Source organism: Oncorhynchus mykiss, chromosome 6 (genome assembly GCF_013265735.2).
Source record: "Oncorhynchus mykiss isolate Arlee chromosome 6, USDA_OmykA_1.1, whole genome shotgun sequence".
Classification (NCBI taxonomy): domain Eukaryota; kingdom Metazoa; phylum Chordata; class Actinopteri; order Salmoniformes; family Salmonidae; genus Oncorhynchus; species Oncorhynchus mykiss.
In genome coordinates this window covers 14425322-14445241 of record NC_048570.1, presented here as the reverse complement: position 1 = coordinate 14445241, position 19920 = coordinate 14425322, and the positions used below count along the sequence as shown (strand labels likewise).

Here is a 19920-nt window from a genome sequence, read left to right as displayed (position 1 = left end):
TCTGTCCTTACAAACACAAGACCCCCAAACCCAAAGTAGCCAGTCAAATACAGACATTATATTACATTACAATTCCACTATTCAGCAGTTGATATCTGCATTCATTAAACTACCATGGCCAGGAACAAAGCAGGAACAACTCCAGGCTGTCGTTTGTCCTGGTGTGGTCATATCATCCCGGGAAAACTCCTGGGCCTAGATATAACTACTAATGTTGGTGTAGGAAGTACATTGGAGAGAGAGAGAGATAGTTTACAGTAGTCCCTCTGCTGCTAGTTACAGTAGTGTGATCAAAGTGTGGCCGTGTGCAGGGATGTGGGTGACTCAGAGTGCTGTTGTCTTCAGGGGGTAGATGTCCCCACCAGGACACCGTAGACTCACAGTCATTCTCAGTTCACCACTACTCTACCTTGAATAATGAATTAGGCAGTCTAAAAATACAACTACCTCTAAATGTCCCAGAATCCTCTTAAAGACACATCAGAATAACACTTTCCCTCTTTGGGGACTACTTCCTGGATGCGTTTTCTTCTGTCATGTTGTTTTGGTATTTCGTGATTGGAACACAGCGGAATGGGACTGTGGTGCTTTCATCATCTGTGGCCAGATGCCTGCCTGAACTCCTTAGGGATGTGAAATCATCACGGGCTGTTAACACTATTACTATGACTTGCCTTCGGCTAAAGAGACTTAAAGAGACACAGCTTCAGTGAACATGACTTGATTTAGTGATTAAGTTTCTTATAGTCTCAGCATTTCGTTAACAATATTGTGCCAATACTTGACGAACACTAGGCTGGCAAAATGATGGGGTATGAGAGACCAGATGACATATTATCCTTGTTGCCATTTGCCCATCACATTGCCAGTATTATGGCCTTAAGAAGTTTTGTACCACAGCTTGGCTAAATACTCAATTCTGATTAGTTGAGAGGGTGTTGATTACATACAATTACTTAACGAACTCTAGAATGAGAGTTGACTAAATAGAAGTTGATTCCTCGACTCCTTGCCCATCAACCGTCATTAACGGAATTAATAATATATATGTTTATATTCTTAATTCCATTCCTTTACTAGATTTGTGTGTATTGGGTATATGTTGTGTAATTTGTTAGATATTACTGCACTGTCAGAGCTAGAAGCACAAGCGATTCGCTACACCGGCAATAACATCTGCTAAAAATGTGTATGTGACCAATAACATTTGATTGTCATGTTTTTGACTGCTTATGTCACCTCTGTGCTCTGTCCAGTTGCTTCTGCAAAACTTCAACAGAGTGAGACGATGCATCCTGTTCCTCATCAACGCCGGCTGCTACATCAACAGCTGCTTCGAATGGGACTCAACTCAGAGGAGCATCTGTTCCTTCCTGGTACTAATGCATACATTTACATGTACACACAGACATACTCATCTGTTCCTTCCTGGTACTAATGCATACATGTACATGTACACACAGACATACTCACCGGTTCCTTCCTGGTACTAATGCATACATTTACATGTACACACAGACATACTCATCTGTTCCTTCCTGGTACTAATGCATACATTTACATGTACACACAGACATACTCATCTGTTCCTTCCTGGTACTAATGCATACATTTACATGTACACACAGACATACTCATCTGTTCCTTCCTGGTACTAATGCATACATTTACATGTACAAACAGACATACTCACCTGCCACTTTCTGGTATTTACCCTTCAGAAATACAGTATGCAAATAACATATACATAGACCCATGTCTGTTATAAACACACACATACCTGCAACTGCTCACACGTAGCTGCTTCAAACAATAGATGGTACTTACAGTATATACTCTTAACCGATAGATGGTACTTACAGTATATACTCTTAACCGATAGATGGTACTTACAGTATATACTCAAAATCAATATATGGTACTTACAGTATATACTCTTAACCGATAGATGGTACTTACAGTATATACTCTTAACCGATAGATGGTACTTACAGTATATACTCTTAACCAATAGATGGTACTTACAGTATATACTCTTAACCAATAGATGGTACTTACAGTATATACTCTTAACCAATAGATGATACTTACAGTATATACTCTTAACCAATAGATGATACTTACAGTATATACTCTTAACCAATAGATGGTACTTACAGTATATACTCTTAACCGATAGATGGTACTTACAGTATATACTCTTAACCAATAGATGGTACTTACAGTATATACTCTTAACCAATAGATGGTACTTACAGTATATACTTTTAACCAATAGATGGTACTTACAGTATATACTCTTAACCAATAGATGGTACTTACAGTATATACTCTTAACCAATAGATGGTACTTACAGTATATACTCTTAACCGATAGATGGTACTTACAGTATATACTCTTAACCAATAGATGGTACTTACAGTATATACTCTTAACCGATAGATGGTACTTACAGTATATACTCTTAACCAATAGATGATACTTACAGTATATACTCTTAACCAATAGATGGTACTTACAGTATATACTCTTAACCAATAGATGGTACTTACAGTATATACTCTTAACCGATAGATGGTACTTACAGTATATACTGTTAACCAATAGATGGTACTTACAGTATATACTCTTAACCAATAGATGGTACTTACAGTATATACTCTTAACCGATAGATGGTACTTACAGTATATACTCTTAACCAATAGATGGTACTTACAGTATATACTCTTAACCGATAGATGGTACTTACAGTATATACTTTTAACCGATAGATGGTACTTACAGTATATACTCTTAACCGATAGATGGTACTTACAGTATATACTCTTAACCGATAGATGGTACTTACAGTATATACTCTTAACCAATAGATGGTACTTACAGTATATACTCTTAACCAATAGATGGTACTTACAGTATATACTCTTAACCAATAGATGGTACTTACAGTATATACTCTTAACCGATAGATGGTACTTACAGTATATACTCTTAACCGATAGATGGTACTTACAGTATATACTTTTAACCGATAGATGGTACTTACAGTATATACTCTTAACCAATAGATGGTACTTACAGTATATACTCTTAACCAATAGATGGTACTTACAGTATATACTCTTAACCAATAGATGATACTTACAGTATATACTCTTAACCAATAGATGGTACTTACAGTATATACTCTTAACCGATAGATGGTACTTACAGTATATACTCTTAACCAATAGATGGTACTTACAGTATATACTCTTAACCAATAGATGGTACTTACAGTATATACTCTTAACCAATAGATGGTACTTACAGTATATACTCTTAACCAATAGATGGTACTTACAGTATATACTGTTAACCAATAGATGGTACTTACAGTATATACTCTTAACTGATAGATGGTACTTACAGTATATACTGTTAACCAATAGATGGTACTTACAGTATATACTCTTAACTGATAGATGGTACTTACAGTATATACTCTTAACCAATAGATGGTACTTACAGTATATACTCAAAATCAATATATGGTACTTATATACTCAAAATCAATATATGGTACTTATATACTCAAAATCAATATATGGTACTTAGATACTCAAAATCAATATATGGTACTTAGATACTCAAAATCAATATATGGTACTTATATACTCAAAATCAATATATGGTACTTAGATACTCAAAATCAATATATGGTACTTAGATACTCAAAATCAATATATGGTACTTATATACTCAAAATCAATATATGGTACTTAGATACTCAAAATCAATATATGGTACTTAGATACTCAAAATCAATATATGGTACTTAGATACTCAAAATCAATATATGGTACTTAGATACTCAAAATCAATATATGGTACTTATATACTCATATATATGTCACAAAACCCACACTCTGAAATAGTAGAAGTATACCACTCAGTATACTTACCTGAACCAGGGTAAGGAAGGCCCCTCGACGAATAACCCACCAATCTAACGCCTAAGAGACAATATAATGTCTCTCTCTGTCTCTTGAGCTATCTCTCTCTGTTCCTCTCTCTGTCTCTCTGTAGCTCTCTCTCTGTTCCTCTCTGTCTCCCTGTATCTCTCTCTCTGTTCCTCTCTCTCTCTCTGTCTCTTGAGCTATCTCTCTCTGTTCCTCTCTCTGTCTCTCTGTAGCTCTCTCTCTGTTCCTCTCTGTCTCCCTGTATCTCTCTCTCTGTTCCTCTCTCTCTCTCTGTCTCTTGAGCTATCTCTCTCTGTTCCTCTCTCTGTCTCTCTGTAGCTCTCTCTCTGTTCCTCTCTGTCTCCCTGTATCTCTCTCTCTGTTCCTCTCTCTCTCTCTGTCTCTTGAGCTATCTCTCTCTGTTCCTCTCTCTGTCTCTCTGTAGCTCTCTCTCTGTTCCTCTCTGTCTCCCTGTATCTCTCTCTCTGTTCCTCTCTCTCTCTCTGTCTCTTGAGCTATCTCTCTCTGTTCCTCTCTCTGTCTCTCTGTAGCTCTCTCTCTGTTCCTCTCTGTCTCCCTGTATCTCTCTCTCTGTTCCTCTCTCTCTCTCTGTCTCTTGAGCTATCTCTCTCTGTTCCTCTCTCTGTCTCTCTGTAGCTCTCTCTCTGTTCCTCTCTGTCTCCCTGTATCTCTCTCTCTGTTCCTCTCTCTCTCTCTGTCTCTTGAGCTATCTCTCTCTGTTCCTCTCTCTGTCTCTCTGTAGCTCTCTCTCTGTTCCTCTCTGTCTCCCTGTATCTCTCTCTCTGTTCCTCTCTCTCTCTCTGTCTCTTGAGCTATCTCTCTCTGTTCCTCTCTCTGTCTCTCTGTAGCTCTCTCTCTGTTCCTCTCTGTCTCCCTGTATCTCTCTCTCTGTTCCTCTCTCTCTCTCTGTCTCTTGAGCTATCTCTCTCTGTTCCTCTCTCTGTCTCTCTGTAGCTCTCTCTCTGTTCCTCTCTGTCTCCCTGTATCTCTCTCTCTGTTCCTCTCTCTCTCTCTGTCTCTTGAGCTATCTCTCTCTGTTCCTCTCTCTGTCTCTCTGTAGCTCTCTCTCTGTTCCTCTCTGTCTCCCTGTATCTCTCTCTCTTTATCTCTCTCTCTGTTCCTCTCTCTGTCTCTTGAGCTATCTCTCTGTTCCTCTCTCTGTCTCTCTTTATCTCTCTCTCTGTTCCTCTCTCTGTCTCTCTGTAGCTCTCTCTCTGTTCCTCTCTGTCTCCCTGTATCTCTCTCTCTGTTCCTCTCTCTCTCTCTGTCTCTTGAGCTATCTCTCTCTGTTCCTCTCTCTCTCTCTCTCTTTATCTCTCTCTCTGTTCCTCTCTCTGTCTCTCTGTATCTCTCTCTATCTCTGTTCCTCTCTCTCTCTCTGTCTCTTGAGCTATCTCTCTCTGTTCCTCTCTCTCTCTCTCTTTATCTCTCTCTCTGTTCCTCTCTCTCTCTCTCTGTAGCTCTCTCTCTGTTCCTCTCTGTCTCCCTGTATCTCTCTCTCTGTTCCTCTCTCTGTCTCTCTCTCTCTCTGTTCCTCTCTCTGTCTCTCTGTATCTCTCTCTATCTCTGTTCCTCTCTCTCTCTCTGTCTCTTGAGCTATCTCTCTCTGTTCCTCTCTCTCTCTCTCTCTTTATCTCTCTCTCTGTTCCTCTCTGTCTCTCTATCTCTCTCTGTTCCTCTCTCTGTCTCTCTTTATCTCTCTCTCTGTTCCTCTCTCTGTCTCTTGAGCTATCTCTCTGTTCCTCTCTCTCTCTCTCTTTATCTCTCTCTCTGTTCCTCTCTCTGTCTCTCTTTATCTCTCTCTGTTCCTCTCTCTGTCTCTCTTTATATCTCACTCTCTGTTCCTCTCTCTCTCTCCCTCTCTCTCTCTCTCTCTCCCTCTCTCTCTGTCTCCCTGTTCCCCTGTTCCTCTCTCTGTATCTCTGTATCTCTATCTCTCTCTCTCTCTCTCTCTCTCTCTCTCTCTCTCTCTCTCTCTCTCTCTCTCTCTCTCTCTCTCTCTCTCTCTATCCAATTCATTTTCAATTGAAGGGCTTTTTTGGCATGGGAAACATATGTTTAGTGAAATAGGGAAATAGAAATAGATAATTAACAAAAGTGAAATAAACAATAAAGTGAACATTACACTCACAAAAGTTCCAAAATAATAAAGACATTTGTGCAAATATGTTTCTGTTTTTTGTTTTTTTGTTTTTGGACTCACCGGAGCAGACTTTATAGTTGTCGTTTGAAGTCAAGTATATGCTAGTATGGGTAGGTAACAGTGTTTTGAGTGTGGGGATGTTGGCCATAAGCGACATGCTTGCCCAAAAAGGGAGAAGGCATAGAGCGGGACGCAGGTGGTCCTCGTAAGCATGGGCCCACTGATATAGGGAGAGGTGGGCCGACAGTGGTAGAGCAGCCACAAGTACCTGTTGCTGAGGAACAAGTTGTTTGTGTTGAGGGTACGGAGTTGCAGCTTGTACCAGAGGGGAACATAGCATCTGATGTGCAGCAGAAAAATAGTGTTATAGGATGTAAGGATGGATCTGGGGAGCCAATTCCCGAGACCGGTGAGGAGATGCCCAGTACGAGTAATGGGGTACAGGAGGGGGTTCAGGTTGGACTAGTCTCCCAGGCAGGGGAGGAGATGCCCGGTACGAGTAATGGGGTACAGGAGGGGGTTCAGGTTGGGCTAGTCTCCCAGACAGGGGAGGAGATGCCCGGTACGAGTAATGGGGTACAGGAGGGGGTTCAGGTTGGGCTAGTCTCCCAGGCAGGGGAGGAGATGCCCGGTACGAGTAATGGGGTACAGGAGGGGGTTCAGGTTGGGCTAGTCTCCCAGGCAGGGGAGGAGATGCCCGGTACGAGTAATGGGGTACAGGAGGGGGTTCAGGTTGGGCTAGTCTCCCAGGCAGGGGAGGAGATGCCCGGTACGAGTAATGGGGTACAGGAGGGGGTTCAGGTTGGGCTAGTCTCCCAGGCAGGGGAGGAGATGCACAGTATGAGTAATGGGGTGTAAGTGGGGAGTGTTGAGAGGAATGTGACAGAAGGGAGTCAGGGGTCCAGGGCCTCAGTTGAGGAGGATCAGGAGAGGGATCTGGACATGTCTGATATCCCTGTTGATGTGATAGCAGCCGACGAGGACTCAATTTACAATCTAGGTGAGGAAAATGGGTTCCTGGACTGGACTTCTGGGAAATCTGTTAAATATGTTTTTCATGTTGTTAAGTTTGTGAGGTCAGCTGTGGTGTTACAGAAGATGGTGGGGTTAGACCAGTTGAGTGTGAAGAAGTGTTTCAGGAAATGTGTTACTGCTGTCATGGCAGCAAAAGGTGGTGGGAAACGTGGTAAGGATAAGAAAATATTAAAACAGTGATGATTATCATTCCTCATAGGGTGCTTTTTTCTCTTTGTCTGGTTTCTCTGTGGTTTATTCTGTTTTTCCTTTCTCTTTTCTATACGGAGGTACTAAGGGTAGGTTCTCTCAATATTAATGGGGGAAGGGACAGGAATAAGAGGGGAAGGGACAGGAATAAGAGGGGAAGGGACAGGAATAAGAGGGGAAGGGACAGGAATAAGAGGGGAAGGGACAGGAATAAGAGGGGAAGGGACAGGAATAAGAGGGGAAGGGACAGGAATAAGAGGGGAAGGGACATCAATAAGAGGGGAAGGGACATCAATAAGAGGGGAAGGGACATCAATAAGAGGGGAAGGGACAGGAATAAGAGGGGAAGGGACAGGAATAAGAGGGGAAGGGACAGGAATAAGAGGGGAAGGGACAGGAATAAGAGGGGAAGGGACATCAATAAGAGGGGAAGGGACATCAATAAGAGGGGAAGGGACATCAATAAGAGGGGAAGGGACAGGAATAAGAGGGGAAGGGACAGGAATAAGAGGGCAAGGGACAGGAATAAGAGGGGAAGGGACATGAATAAGAGGGGAAGGGACATCAATAAGAGGGGAAGGGACATCAATAAGAGGGGAAGGGACATCAATAAGAGGGCTTGGGTATTAGAAGTAATACAACAGAAAAGGCTTAATGTAGTTTTTCTACAGGAGACACAGTGATGAGGCTAATGAGGTTGACGAGGGTATGTTGTGAGAGGGGCAGCATATACTCAGTCATGGTACTAATTTCAGTGCTGGGATGGCAATTTTGTTTTCTTCAGGCTTTGGGCTGACTGTGGAATCTACAACAGAGATTGTCAAGGGTCGGGTTTTATTGGTCAAGGCGGATGTTATATATACAGTTGAAGTTGGAGGTTTACATACACTTAGGTTGGAGTCATTAAAACTTGTTTTTCAACCACTCCACAAATTACTTGTTAACAAACTATAGTTTTGGCAAGTTGGTTAGGACATCTACTTTGTGCATGACACAAGTCATTTTTCCAACAATTGTTTACAGAAAGATTATTTCACTTATAATTCACTGCATCACAATTCCAGTGGATCTGAAGTTTACATACACTAAGTTGACTGTGCTTTTAAACAGCTTGGAAAATTCCAGAAAATTGTCATGTCTCTCGAAGCTTCTGATAGGCTAATTGACATAATTTGAGTCAATTGGAGTTGTACCTGTGGATGTATTTCAAGGCCTACCTTCAAATTCAGTGCCTCTTTGCTTGACATCATGGGAAAATCAAAAGAAATCAGCCAAGACCTCAGAAATAAATTGTAGACCTCCACAGGTCTGGTTCATCCTTGGGAGCAATTTCCCAACGCCTGAAGATACCGCGTTCATCTGTACAAACAATAGTACGCAAGTATAAACACCACGCAGCCGTCATACCGCTCAGGAAGGAGACGTGTCTGTCTGTCTCCTAGGGATGAACGTACTTTGGTGTGAAAAGTGCAAATCCAGCCTAGAACAACAGCAAAGGACCTTGTGAAGATGCTGGAGGAAACAGGTACAAAAGTATCTATATCCACAGTAAAACGAGTCCTATATCGACATAACCTGAAAGGCCGCTCAGCAAAGAAGAAGCTACTGCTACAAAACCGCCATAAAAAAGCCAGACTACGTTTTGCAACTGTACCTGGGGACAAAGATCGTACTTTTTGAAGAAATGTCCTCTGGTCTGATGAAACAAAAATATAACTGTTTGGCCATAATGACCATCGTTATGTTTGGAGAAAAAAGGGGGAGGCTTGCAAGCCGAAGAACACCATCCCAACCATAAAGCACGGGTGTGGCAGCATCATGTTGTGGGGGTGCTTTGCTGCAGGAGGGGCTGGTCCACTTCACAAAATAGATGGCATCATGAGGCGGGAAAATGATGTGGATATATTGAAGAAACATCTCAAGACATCAGTCAGGAAGTTAAATCTTGTTCGCAAATGGGTCTTCCAAATGGACAATGACCCCAAGCGTACCTCCAAAGCTGTGACAAAATGGCTTAAACCGTCCCACCTGGCCAACTACAGTATAAATATTTAACTTTCATAAAACCATACGTGTAGTACATCAAAATAAAGTTGAACTTCTTGTTAATCCAGCTGCTGTGTCAGATTTGAAAAAGGCTTTACGGCAAAAGCACACCATGCGATTATCTGAGGACAGCGCCCCGCATACAAAAGCATGAAAAACATATTTCAACCATGCAGGAGTGCCACGAAAGTCAGAAATAACGATATAATAAATGCCTTACCTTTGATGATCTTCTTCTGTTGCCACTCCAAAAGGTCCCAGATACATCACATATGGTCCTATTTTTCGATAATGTCCTTCTTTATATCCATAAAAACTCAGTTTAGCTGGTGCGCTTCAGTCAATAATCCACCCAGTTTCCCTCCATCAAAATACATACAAAATGAATCCCAAACGTTACTAATAAACTTTTCCAAACAAGTCAAACAACGTTTATAATTAAACCTTAGGTACCCTATTAACCTTTCTGATCTCCCCATCCCGGATCCGGGATCGTGAATACAGACTCAAGCTCATTACCATAACGCAACGTTAACTATTCATGAAAATCGCAAATGAAATGAAATAAATATGCTAGCTCTCAAGCTTAGCCTTTTGTTAACAACACTGTCATCTCAGATTTTCAAAATATGCTCACAATATGGTGTGCTGTCATTGTTGCCATACCACAATCTTATTTTGGGGCCGTTATTAAATAAATGTTCTACTGTAGGTAGCGTTACCTACCACTAGTCGGCTGTACCTATGTCAAAACTCCGGTATTTTTCAGGCTATAGCTTGTTTTCTTTTCTTTTTTTAAAATAGTGAACCAACATGTTTTCCCATGGCTGTCTTGTCTCTCTGCAGCAGACAAATATATGGTGAGCAATATGTTTGGAACAAAAAAACTCAATAAAATCACAGTATCAAATCGCAATACATATTGTATCGACACCTAAGTATCGTGATGATCCCTGGCAATTCCCAGCTCTAGTACAAACTGGACTTTAGCATAGTCTTTACACCCTGTGGTATAGCATGGCATGCTGCTGTGTGTTCAATCTGAAGACGCATACGCTCGGCTATCACCACACCTGACCCAAACACCACTTTGTCCGATTTTTACACAGGTTATTATGTGTGCGAAATATTGATATGAGCATTCTGCCTGTCTGTGTTAGCATTTAGCACTGCAGTTAGAAGAGGCTGTAGCTAGTGAGTTAAAGAAAGGTGTTCTTTACATTCTCAGATTCCTAGTGGAAGGTGTCTAACGTTATGACTGTGTCCCCATAGGAACATGAGATATTGCTCCCTTCTTGTCTCTCTCTCTCTCTCTCTCTCTCTCTCTCTCTCTCCCTCTCTCTCTCTCTCTCTCTCTCTCTCTCTCTCTCTCTCTCTCTCTCTCTCTCTCCCTCCCTCCCTCCCTCCCTCCCTCTCTCTCTCTCTCTCGCGATGTGTAGCAATGTGCAAATAGGAAGTGCAGCTCAGTTCCTACCACATTTTGTGGGCCGTGTTCACTTTCTCAATAGCAAGGCTATACTCACTGAGTCTGTACATAGTCAAAGATTTCCTTTATTTTAGGTTAGTCACAGTTGTCAGCTTTTCTGTCACTGTGTACTCTCTGTTTAGGGCCAAATAGCCTTCTAGTTTGCTCTGTTTTTTTGTTAATTATTTCCCATGTGTAATTCTTTCCAGCCCTAACCCACACCATAACCCTAACCTTAACCCTTACCATAACCCTAACCTTAACCCTTACCATAACCCTAACTTTAACACTTACCATAACCCTAACCTTAACCCTTACCATAACCCTAACCCTAAACCCTTACCATAACCCTAACTTTAACACTTACCATAACCCTAACCCTAACCTTAACCCTTACCATAACCCTAACCTTAACCCTTACCATAACCCTAACTTTAACACTTACCATAACCCTAACCCTAACCTTAACCCTTACCATAACCCTAACCTTAACCCTTACCATAACCCTAACTTTAACACTTACCATAACCCTAACCCTAACCTTAACCCTTACCATAACCCTAACCTTAACCCTTACCATAACCCTAACCTTAACCCTTACCATAACCCTAACCATAACCATTACCATAACCCTAACCCTTACCATAACCCTAAACCTAACCCTAACCTTAACCCTTACCATAACCCTTACCATAACCCTTACCATAACCCTAACCCTAACCCTTACCATAACCCTAAACCTAACCCTAACCTTAACCCTTACCATAACCCTTACCATAACCCTTACCATAACCCTAACCCTTACCATAACCCTAAACCTAACCCTAACCTTAACCCTTACCATAACCCTTACCATAACCCTTACCATAACCCTAACCCTTACCATAACCCTAAACCTAACCCTAACCTTAACCCTTACCATAACCCTAACCCTAAACCTAACCCTAACCTTAACCCTTACCATAACCTGTAACTCTAACATAAACCTAACCACTATAACCTCTTACCCTCACACACACACACACACACACACACACACACACACACACACACACACACAGTAATGTAATCCCTCTCTGTGTTAGATTAGTATGCAGACAGATCCAGTCTAGTGAGCTAACAGGTACAAACCCTCTCTTACTCCCTCCAGTTTGTTCTTCCGCTCCCCTTCTCCCCGTATCTGTGCGCCTCATCCATTAGCGCCAACTGCGATTAGAGACGTGTGTGTGAGGTAACTGAGCACCCCCACCCAGCCCCGTAGAGAACCAGCCACCGTTGCAGCATTGGCACAGTGGGCTGGGCTGGAGTTACCTCCTGTCCCGCGCCACGGGTGGTGTGTGTGGTGGGGTGGGGTAAGCTTCTGCTTCCTCTCTACCTGAACACCTGCAAGCTGAGACCCACCCACCCCCCATCCCCATCCCCTCCTTGTTTCTCCTCTCTCCACCACTCTCATCCCCCTTCCCTCTCTGCCTGTGAGCTGGGGCCATTGTGGGGGTTGATGGTGTTGAGTTCATGCCAGATCTCCCCGCAGCCCCTGAAAGACAAGGCTGTTATTGCTCCAGGGACCGCAGGCCTCAGCAACTCTTCCTCCAAACAAATTTGCTGTAACTTTATATGCAATTGGGCCTTGAATTGGGAGCAAATAGAGCAGGCTTTGTGATGCCCAGAAGGGTGAGGAGGGTAGGAGACGGGGGTTGTTTGGAAGGCAGTGGAAATGATACCAGGCTCTTTTATTTGGGGCGAAGTAGGACTCTTATCAGTGGGAGAGCCCCAGACAAGGGAGTTACTTCTGCAGGAAACTGGAGCACCTATCACCTGCTTTGCATTTAGATCTAAATAAAAAAGAGAAGAACGTATGCACACACACTCCTCTCCAGGTCCATGTAAATTGCTCCTTTGACTCCACTTGAGAAAGCTAGCAAACTTTTACCATCAGAAGTATGCATTTTATTTGACCTTTATTTAACTAGGCCAGCAAGTTAAGAACAAATTCTTATTTACAATGACGGCCTACCCCGGCCAAACCCGGACAACCTGGGCCAATTGTATGCCACCCAATGGGACTCCCAATCACAGCCGGATGTGATACAGCCTGGAATCAAACCAGAGACTGTTGTGACGCCTCTTATACTGAGATGCAGTGCCTTAGACTGCTGCGCCACTCTGGAGACCTCTCCTGAATTTTTGCCCTACAGCAATGGACAGCTTGAAATAGATCAACTATAACTGTTTTACTACCTTTCTAACTGAAAACATGAGGGAAAGTGAAATACAATGACACGTTGATTCAGAGGACACTGTGGAGTCTGGGGTTTGGTTTTCATAGACAGAAGGACATCTGCAGATGGGGATGTGTTAATCAATTACCTCTGTTTTATTCTCATTCATGGACACGGTTGCTATTACAGGACATTTTGACCATTTGTGGGTGTCTTTGGTTAAGTGTCTATTACAGATTGCTTGTTGTTATGGACATATTTGTTTCTATGTTTTGGATGTGATATACAACTTCTTCTTACTAAACATAAAACAGCTCTTTGTCTCCCCGGCAGGGGGCAGTCTAGTACCACAGAATGGGACTGTCCTGTCCAGCCAAATAGGACCCGTATAGGCTTCCTGTCAGAACATGACTTGTTCTTTATTTGCTATCTGGTAGCGGACGGCTGGTATCTGGATAGATATTCATGTAGTAAAGATAAAGCCAAATTCACTCTGAAATCCAAACGTCAGTTGACTTCTGGAGAGGGGTGTTAGACTAGTACACGCTCAGCCAAAAGCACTTCATACGTTCCCCAAGAGCTCCATATCCGAGCCGTAAAGCCGAGCAGCGGAGCACTGTTTAGTAAACCACATAGTGCCAAAACTATAAAGCCCCAATCTTCCACCTTCATCAAAATGTAATAGATGAATGAAACACACATCTGTTCCTGATGGGATTATATTCCTAAATCTGTGCCTTGCATGCTTTTGATAAGGGAATGCCTTTTTATTTTTAGGAATATTATTTATTGTGTTGAAATGTAATGTGTATGGATTGACTACATATACATGGAATAATCATAGAGAGTTTAAGGGGATTATCTGTTCACTGTGTTTCCACTGTCTAGTAGTTTGTAGAAATAACCAAATGTTTTTTTTAATACTTCAAGTTTGCCTTATTGCTTTTTACAAATGCACATGGAATGTTTCATATCATGTTCAATGTGAACATATTCTTTTATAGAACAATAATCATGCAATGGAGGTAGGTACTTAAAAGTATTTTCAAAAGTTTTTCATTGAAGTACATTTTTTTACCTTATTTTGTATTCAGTGCAATTTTTTTTAGGGCCGGTTTGCTTTCATTTGGAAACAACCCAAATATCTATTAGTTAGACCATATGCTTTGAGATGCCATCATTGACTTGATGTTAAAGCTGATACAGCTTCCATTTTGACATTCCTTAACATGAAAAATAATTTGAAAATAATTTAAATCCATATAACATCATTTGTTAACGTAAATCAAATAAATGACTTAATAGCATCTTACACTGATGCCGTGTTGAGGGTGAGTTTAGTAGACACAGGAAACAATGGATTTCTCTCCTTTCAGTGTGCAACAAATAGGAAATGATCCTTAGCATTGTATTCTATTTTCTTCTATCTTATACCTATACTACCAGGAATACACTAGAAGGGGTTTATTTGATTCAACATATATATATACTTAACCTTTATTTAACTAGGCAAGTCAGTTAAGAACAAATTCTTATTTACAATGGCGGCCTACCCCGACCAAACCCTCCCCTAACCCGGACGACACTTGGCCAATTGTGCGCCGCCCTATGGGACTCCCGATCACGGACAGTTGTGATACAGCCCGGGATCGAACCAGGGTCTGCAGTGACGCCTCTAGCACTGCGATGCAGTCCCTTAGACAGCTGCATGTTTGGAATGCAAACATACATGCACATGTCAAAACAGAAGTTAAGGAAGGGATGGAGCAAGCTGTGTGTCTCTAAGTCTAGCACTGCCACCCAAAACACCAGCCTGTGAGCTGTGTGTCTCTAAGTCTAGCACTGCCACCCAAAACACCAGCCTGTGAGCTGTGTGTCTCTAAGTCTAGCACTGCCACCCAAAACACCAGCCTGTGAGCTGTGTGTCTCTAAGTCTAGCACTGCCACCCAAAACACCAGCCTGTGAGCTGTGTGTGTGTAGCTCTGAAAATACCTGTGTAGACACACACACACACAAAGCTCACACACACACACACTGTATAGCCACATGCCTGAGATTCTGTAAATGTGTTTTTCCTTTCTCCGGTCACAGACCTCCATGGCTGATTCCCTCTCCTTCCTCCCCAGGCAGAGAGTGTTTCAGTAGGGAAGCGATGGGGGAGGTCTCCCGGTCCCGGCGTTGCAGTCTTCTCTCCCCAGCCGAGGGGCTGTGAGACGGGGCAGGCTTGGCCTCTGATGGGCCGGGGTGTCGTGTTCCTCCAGCTGTCAGTCACAGCCTCGCCCAGAGCTAGAATAACTAAATGGGGATGAGGTGGACGACAGGTTAAATAACCCCAGGCAGAGGGAAACTAGACGGACACAGACAGACACACCACACACCACACACCACACACCAGAGACACACACCACACACCACACACTCACACACACACACCACACACCAGAGACGCACACACACACACACCGCACACCAGAGACGCACACACACACATGCACACACACACACCACACACACACACACACACACACACCACACACACCCGAGACGCACACACACACATGCACACACACACACCACACACCAGAGATGCACACACACACAGACACACACACCACACACCACACACACACACACACCAGAGACGCACACACACACATGCACACACACACCACACACACACACACACACCACACACCAGAGACGCACACACACACATGCACACACACACACCACACACACACACACACACACACCACACACCAGAGAAGCACACACACAGACACACACACCACACACCAGAGACACACACACACACACCAGAGATGCACACACACCAGAGACACACACACACACACCACACACCGGAAACACACACACACACCACACACCACAGACAAACACACACACCACACACCAGAGACGCACACACACACGCACCACACACCAGAGACACACACACACACACACACACACACACACACACACACACCAGAGACACACACACACCAGCCAGACACTGCAAAAGAGGGAGCTGCAATCATGTCTTACTCTATATCGTGCCTTTGTAGGAGAATGTTAATGTATTGCAGACGTTCAACCAGGTTGGTTTAGATGTACATCTATACTGTATGTGTGAAGGTACAGTACCATTCAAAAGTTTGGACACACCTACTCAGTCCAGGGTGTGTCTTTATTTTGACTGATTTCAACATTGCAGAGTTGGAGTGAAGACATCAAAACTATGAAATAACACGGAATCATGTAGTAACCAAAAAAGTGTTAAACAAATCAAACAATATTTTATATTTGAGATTCTTTAAAGTTGCCACCCTTTGCCTTGATGACAGCTTTGCACACTGTTGGCATTCTCTCAACCAGCCTCAGCAGGAAAGCGTGTTTATCAATCTTGAAGGAATCTCTACATGTGCTGAGCACTTGTTGGCTGCTTTTCCTTCACTCTGTGGTCCAATTAATCTCAATTGGGTTGATGTCGGGTGATTGTGGAGGCCAGGTCATCTGATGCAGCACTTGATCAAATAGCCCTTACACAGCCTGGAGGTGTGTTTTGGTTCATTGTCTTGTTGATAAACAAATGATAGTCCTACTTAGCGCAAACCAGATGGGATGACGCTTTTCTACAGAATGCTGTGGTACCCATGCTAGTTAAGTGTGCCTTGAATTCTAAATAAATCACGGACAGTGTCACCAGCAAAGCACCCCCACACCATCACACCTCCTCCATGCATCACGGTGGTAACCACACATGTGGAGATCATCCATTCACCTACTCTGCATCTCACAAAGACACAGGAACCATAAATCTCAATTTTGAATCCGTCAGACCAAAGGACAGATTTCCACCAGTCTAATGTCCATTGCTCGTGTTTCTTGGCCCAAGCAAGTTTCTTCTTCTTATTGGTGTCTTTTAGTAGTGTTTTTTTTTCTCAGTAATACAACCATGAAGGCCTGATTCACGCAGTGTCCTCTGAACAGTTGATGTTGAGATGTGTCTGTTACTTGAACTCTGTGAAGCTTTTATTTGCGCTGCAATTTCTGAGGCTGGTAACTCTAACGAACTTATCCTCTGCAGCAGAGGTAACTCTGGGTCTTCCTTTCTTGTGGCGGTCCTCATGAGAGACAGTTTCATCATAGCGTTTGATGGTTTTTGCGACTGCACTTTCAAAGTTGTTGAAATCTTACGCATTGACTGACCTTCATGTCTTCAAGTAATGATTGACTGTCATTTCTCTTTGCTTATTTGAGCACCCCTACCTTGTCACAACACAACTGGTTGGCTCAAACGCATTAAGAAGGAAAGAAATTCCACAAATTAACTTTTAACAAGGCACACCTGTTAATTGAAATGCATTCCAGGTGACTACCTCATGAAGCTGGTTGAGAGAATGCCAAGCGTGCAAAGCTTTCATCAAGGCAAAGGGTGGCTACTTTGAAGAATGTCAAATATAAAATATATTTTGATTTGTTCAACACTTTTTTGGTTACTACATGATTCCATATGTGTTATTTCATAGTTTTGATGTCTTCACTATTATTCTACAATGTAGAAAATTGTTAAAATAAAGAAAAAACATGGACTGAGTAGGTGTGTCCAAACTTTTGACTGGTACTGTATATTTTGGTACAGCTGATGAATAGACAAAATATAACTGAATTGTATTTGTTTGCAGAAGTACATGTTTCCTGTTTTGCTTAAATACACAGGGTTCAGTATGATATGGTCTGTCTGCTGAAATACACAGGGCTCAGTTTTATATGATCTGCAGTGCTTCAGTGTAAAAAGACCAGAGGAATCATTGTTTATCTGTGTGGTGGTACGGGACAGTAGATGAGTGAATGAGTGCGGTTCCGTTTATGTTCTGAAGTTAGACTCTGTGTCTAGAGTGGGAGTGCTAGAGTTACCTAGTGGCGGTAGGGTAGCCTAGTGGTTAGAGCGTTGGACTAGTAACTGGAAGGTTGCAAGTTCAAATCCCAGAGCTGACAAGGTACAAATCTGTCATTCTGCCCCTGAACAGGCTGTTCCCAGGCCGTCATTGAAAATAAGAATTTGTTCTTAACTGACTTGCCTAGTTAAATAAAGGTCAAATAAAATAAAAAGAGAGAGAACGCTATAGAATGCTGAGCTCTCACTCAGCCAGTATGGTGTCAGCTCACAATCAGCCAGTTTAGTGTCAGCTCACACTCAGCCAGTTTAGTGTCAGCTCACACTCAGCCAGTATGGTGTCAGCTCTCACTCAGCCAGTATGGTGTCAGCTCACAATCAGCCAGTTTAGTGTCAGCTCACACTCAGCCAGTATGGTGTCAGCTCTCACTCAGCCAGTATGGTGTCAGCTCACACTCAGCCAGCTCACACTCAGCCAGTTTACTGTCAGCTATCACTCAGCCAGTATAGTGTCAGCTCTCACTCAGCCAGTATGGCTCAGCTCTCACTCAGCCAGTATGGTGTTAGCTCTCACTCAGCCAGTATAGTGTCAGCTCTCACTCAGCCAGTATAGTGTCCACCATACTGGCTCAGCTCTCACTCAGCCAGTATGGTGTCAGCTCTCACTCAGCCAGTATAGTGTCAGCTCTCACTCAGCCAGTATAGTGTCCACCATACTGGCTCAGCTCTCACTCAGCCAGTATGGTGTCAGCTCTCACTCAGCCAGTATAGTGTCAGCTCTCACTCAGCCAGTATGGTGTCAGCTCTCACTCAGCCAGTATAGTGTCAGCTCTCGCTCAGCCAGTATAGTGTCCACCATACTGGCTCAGCTCTCACTCAGCCAGTATGGTGTCTGCTCACGTAAGGATATTGAAATATTAAGACGGGTGCTGGATTTTTCTAGTAAGCACTCCTGAATTATTGAAGATTATTTTTCCAATTCCCTTAACAGACCTTTATTAAAGACAGAGAAAGAGGTAGAAACATGTTTTTATATATTTTAGCTGTGGTGCTAAATTATGAATGAATTTCTATGTGTGTGCGCCTGGCATGCGGGAGCGTGTGTGCATTGGGTTCTGGGGCTTTAAGGTGTAGGATGATGATCCACGGGGAGAGAAAGAGAGTCCAGTACACACCTGATCCAGTACACTAGTGTTAGGGCAGGGGTTGTAGAGGGAGGCAGCAGGAGGACAGAGAGGTCAGTAGGGGGGAAGATGTTCGTTAAACGGGGGACAGAGAAGGTGAGGACTTACACATCCACTATGTATCCACCAACTCCTCAGCTGTTCCATGAGAGGCTAGGGAACATCTCTCATCCTTAGCACTTTCCTGGATTAAAATGTACTTTATTCAACCAAACGTATAGCTTTATCATGGATATATCATCATTGACTGTACAAGGTGTGACCACCCAATATATCAGCTGTTCAGTGTTTTAAAAACATATTTTCATTGCCAGTGAAAGTTTACCTTTAAAACTATAGCGATCTTTTATAAATGCATTTGTTGCAGACGTAATTCATTTTGAAAACCCATTTCTCCCATCCCATATTTCATGTTTCTATGGACTTGAAATAATGAACGTTTGCATCCTTGAGATTGATTAATATGCATTGTCGGAAAATATGTTAATGTATAAGATATTTTCACATGGATTGCATTTTTTTCACATTTCAGTTATGTGTTTTCTACATTGATCTTCTTCATCAAAAATAGGGATGTCGGAGGATGTTTTTAACATTTTGTGAAATGATGAGATATAAAGAGAAATAGGTCATATTTTTTATCTGTACTTTACCTATACTTTCACAAAAGTGGACTATCAACCATTTAGTGTTTGTGAATTATGTCTCCTTAAGCATTTCATTTTCATAGGATCGTGATCATTTATGTTCGGGTTGCAAAAGACTGTACTGCGC

The 19920-nt window shown here is 42.6% G+C and overlaps 1 protein-coding gene across 2 annotated transcripts in view; it reads left to right on the top strand.

Annotated features, from left to right (window-relative positions):
* Positions 1-19920, top strand: part of LOC110525302 (multiple C2 and transmembrane domain-containing protein 1) — a 248137-nt gene that overhangs the window by 180081 nt on the left and 48136 nt on the right. For both annotated transcript variants that reach the window (XM_036979436.1, XM_036979435.1), the window contains exon 14: positions 1257-1376. In XM_036979436.1, coding sequence (XP_036835331.1) covers positions 1257-1376 — 120 coding nt within the window. The remainder of the gene's footprint in view (positions 1-1256; positions 1377-19920) is intronic.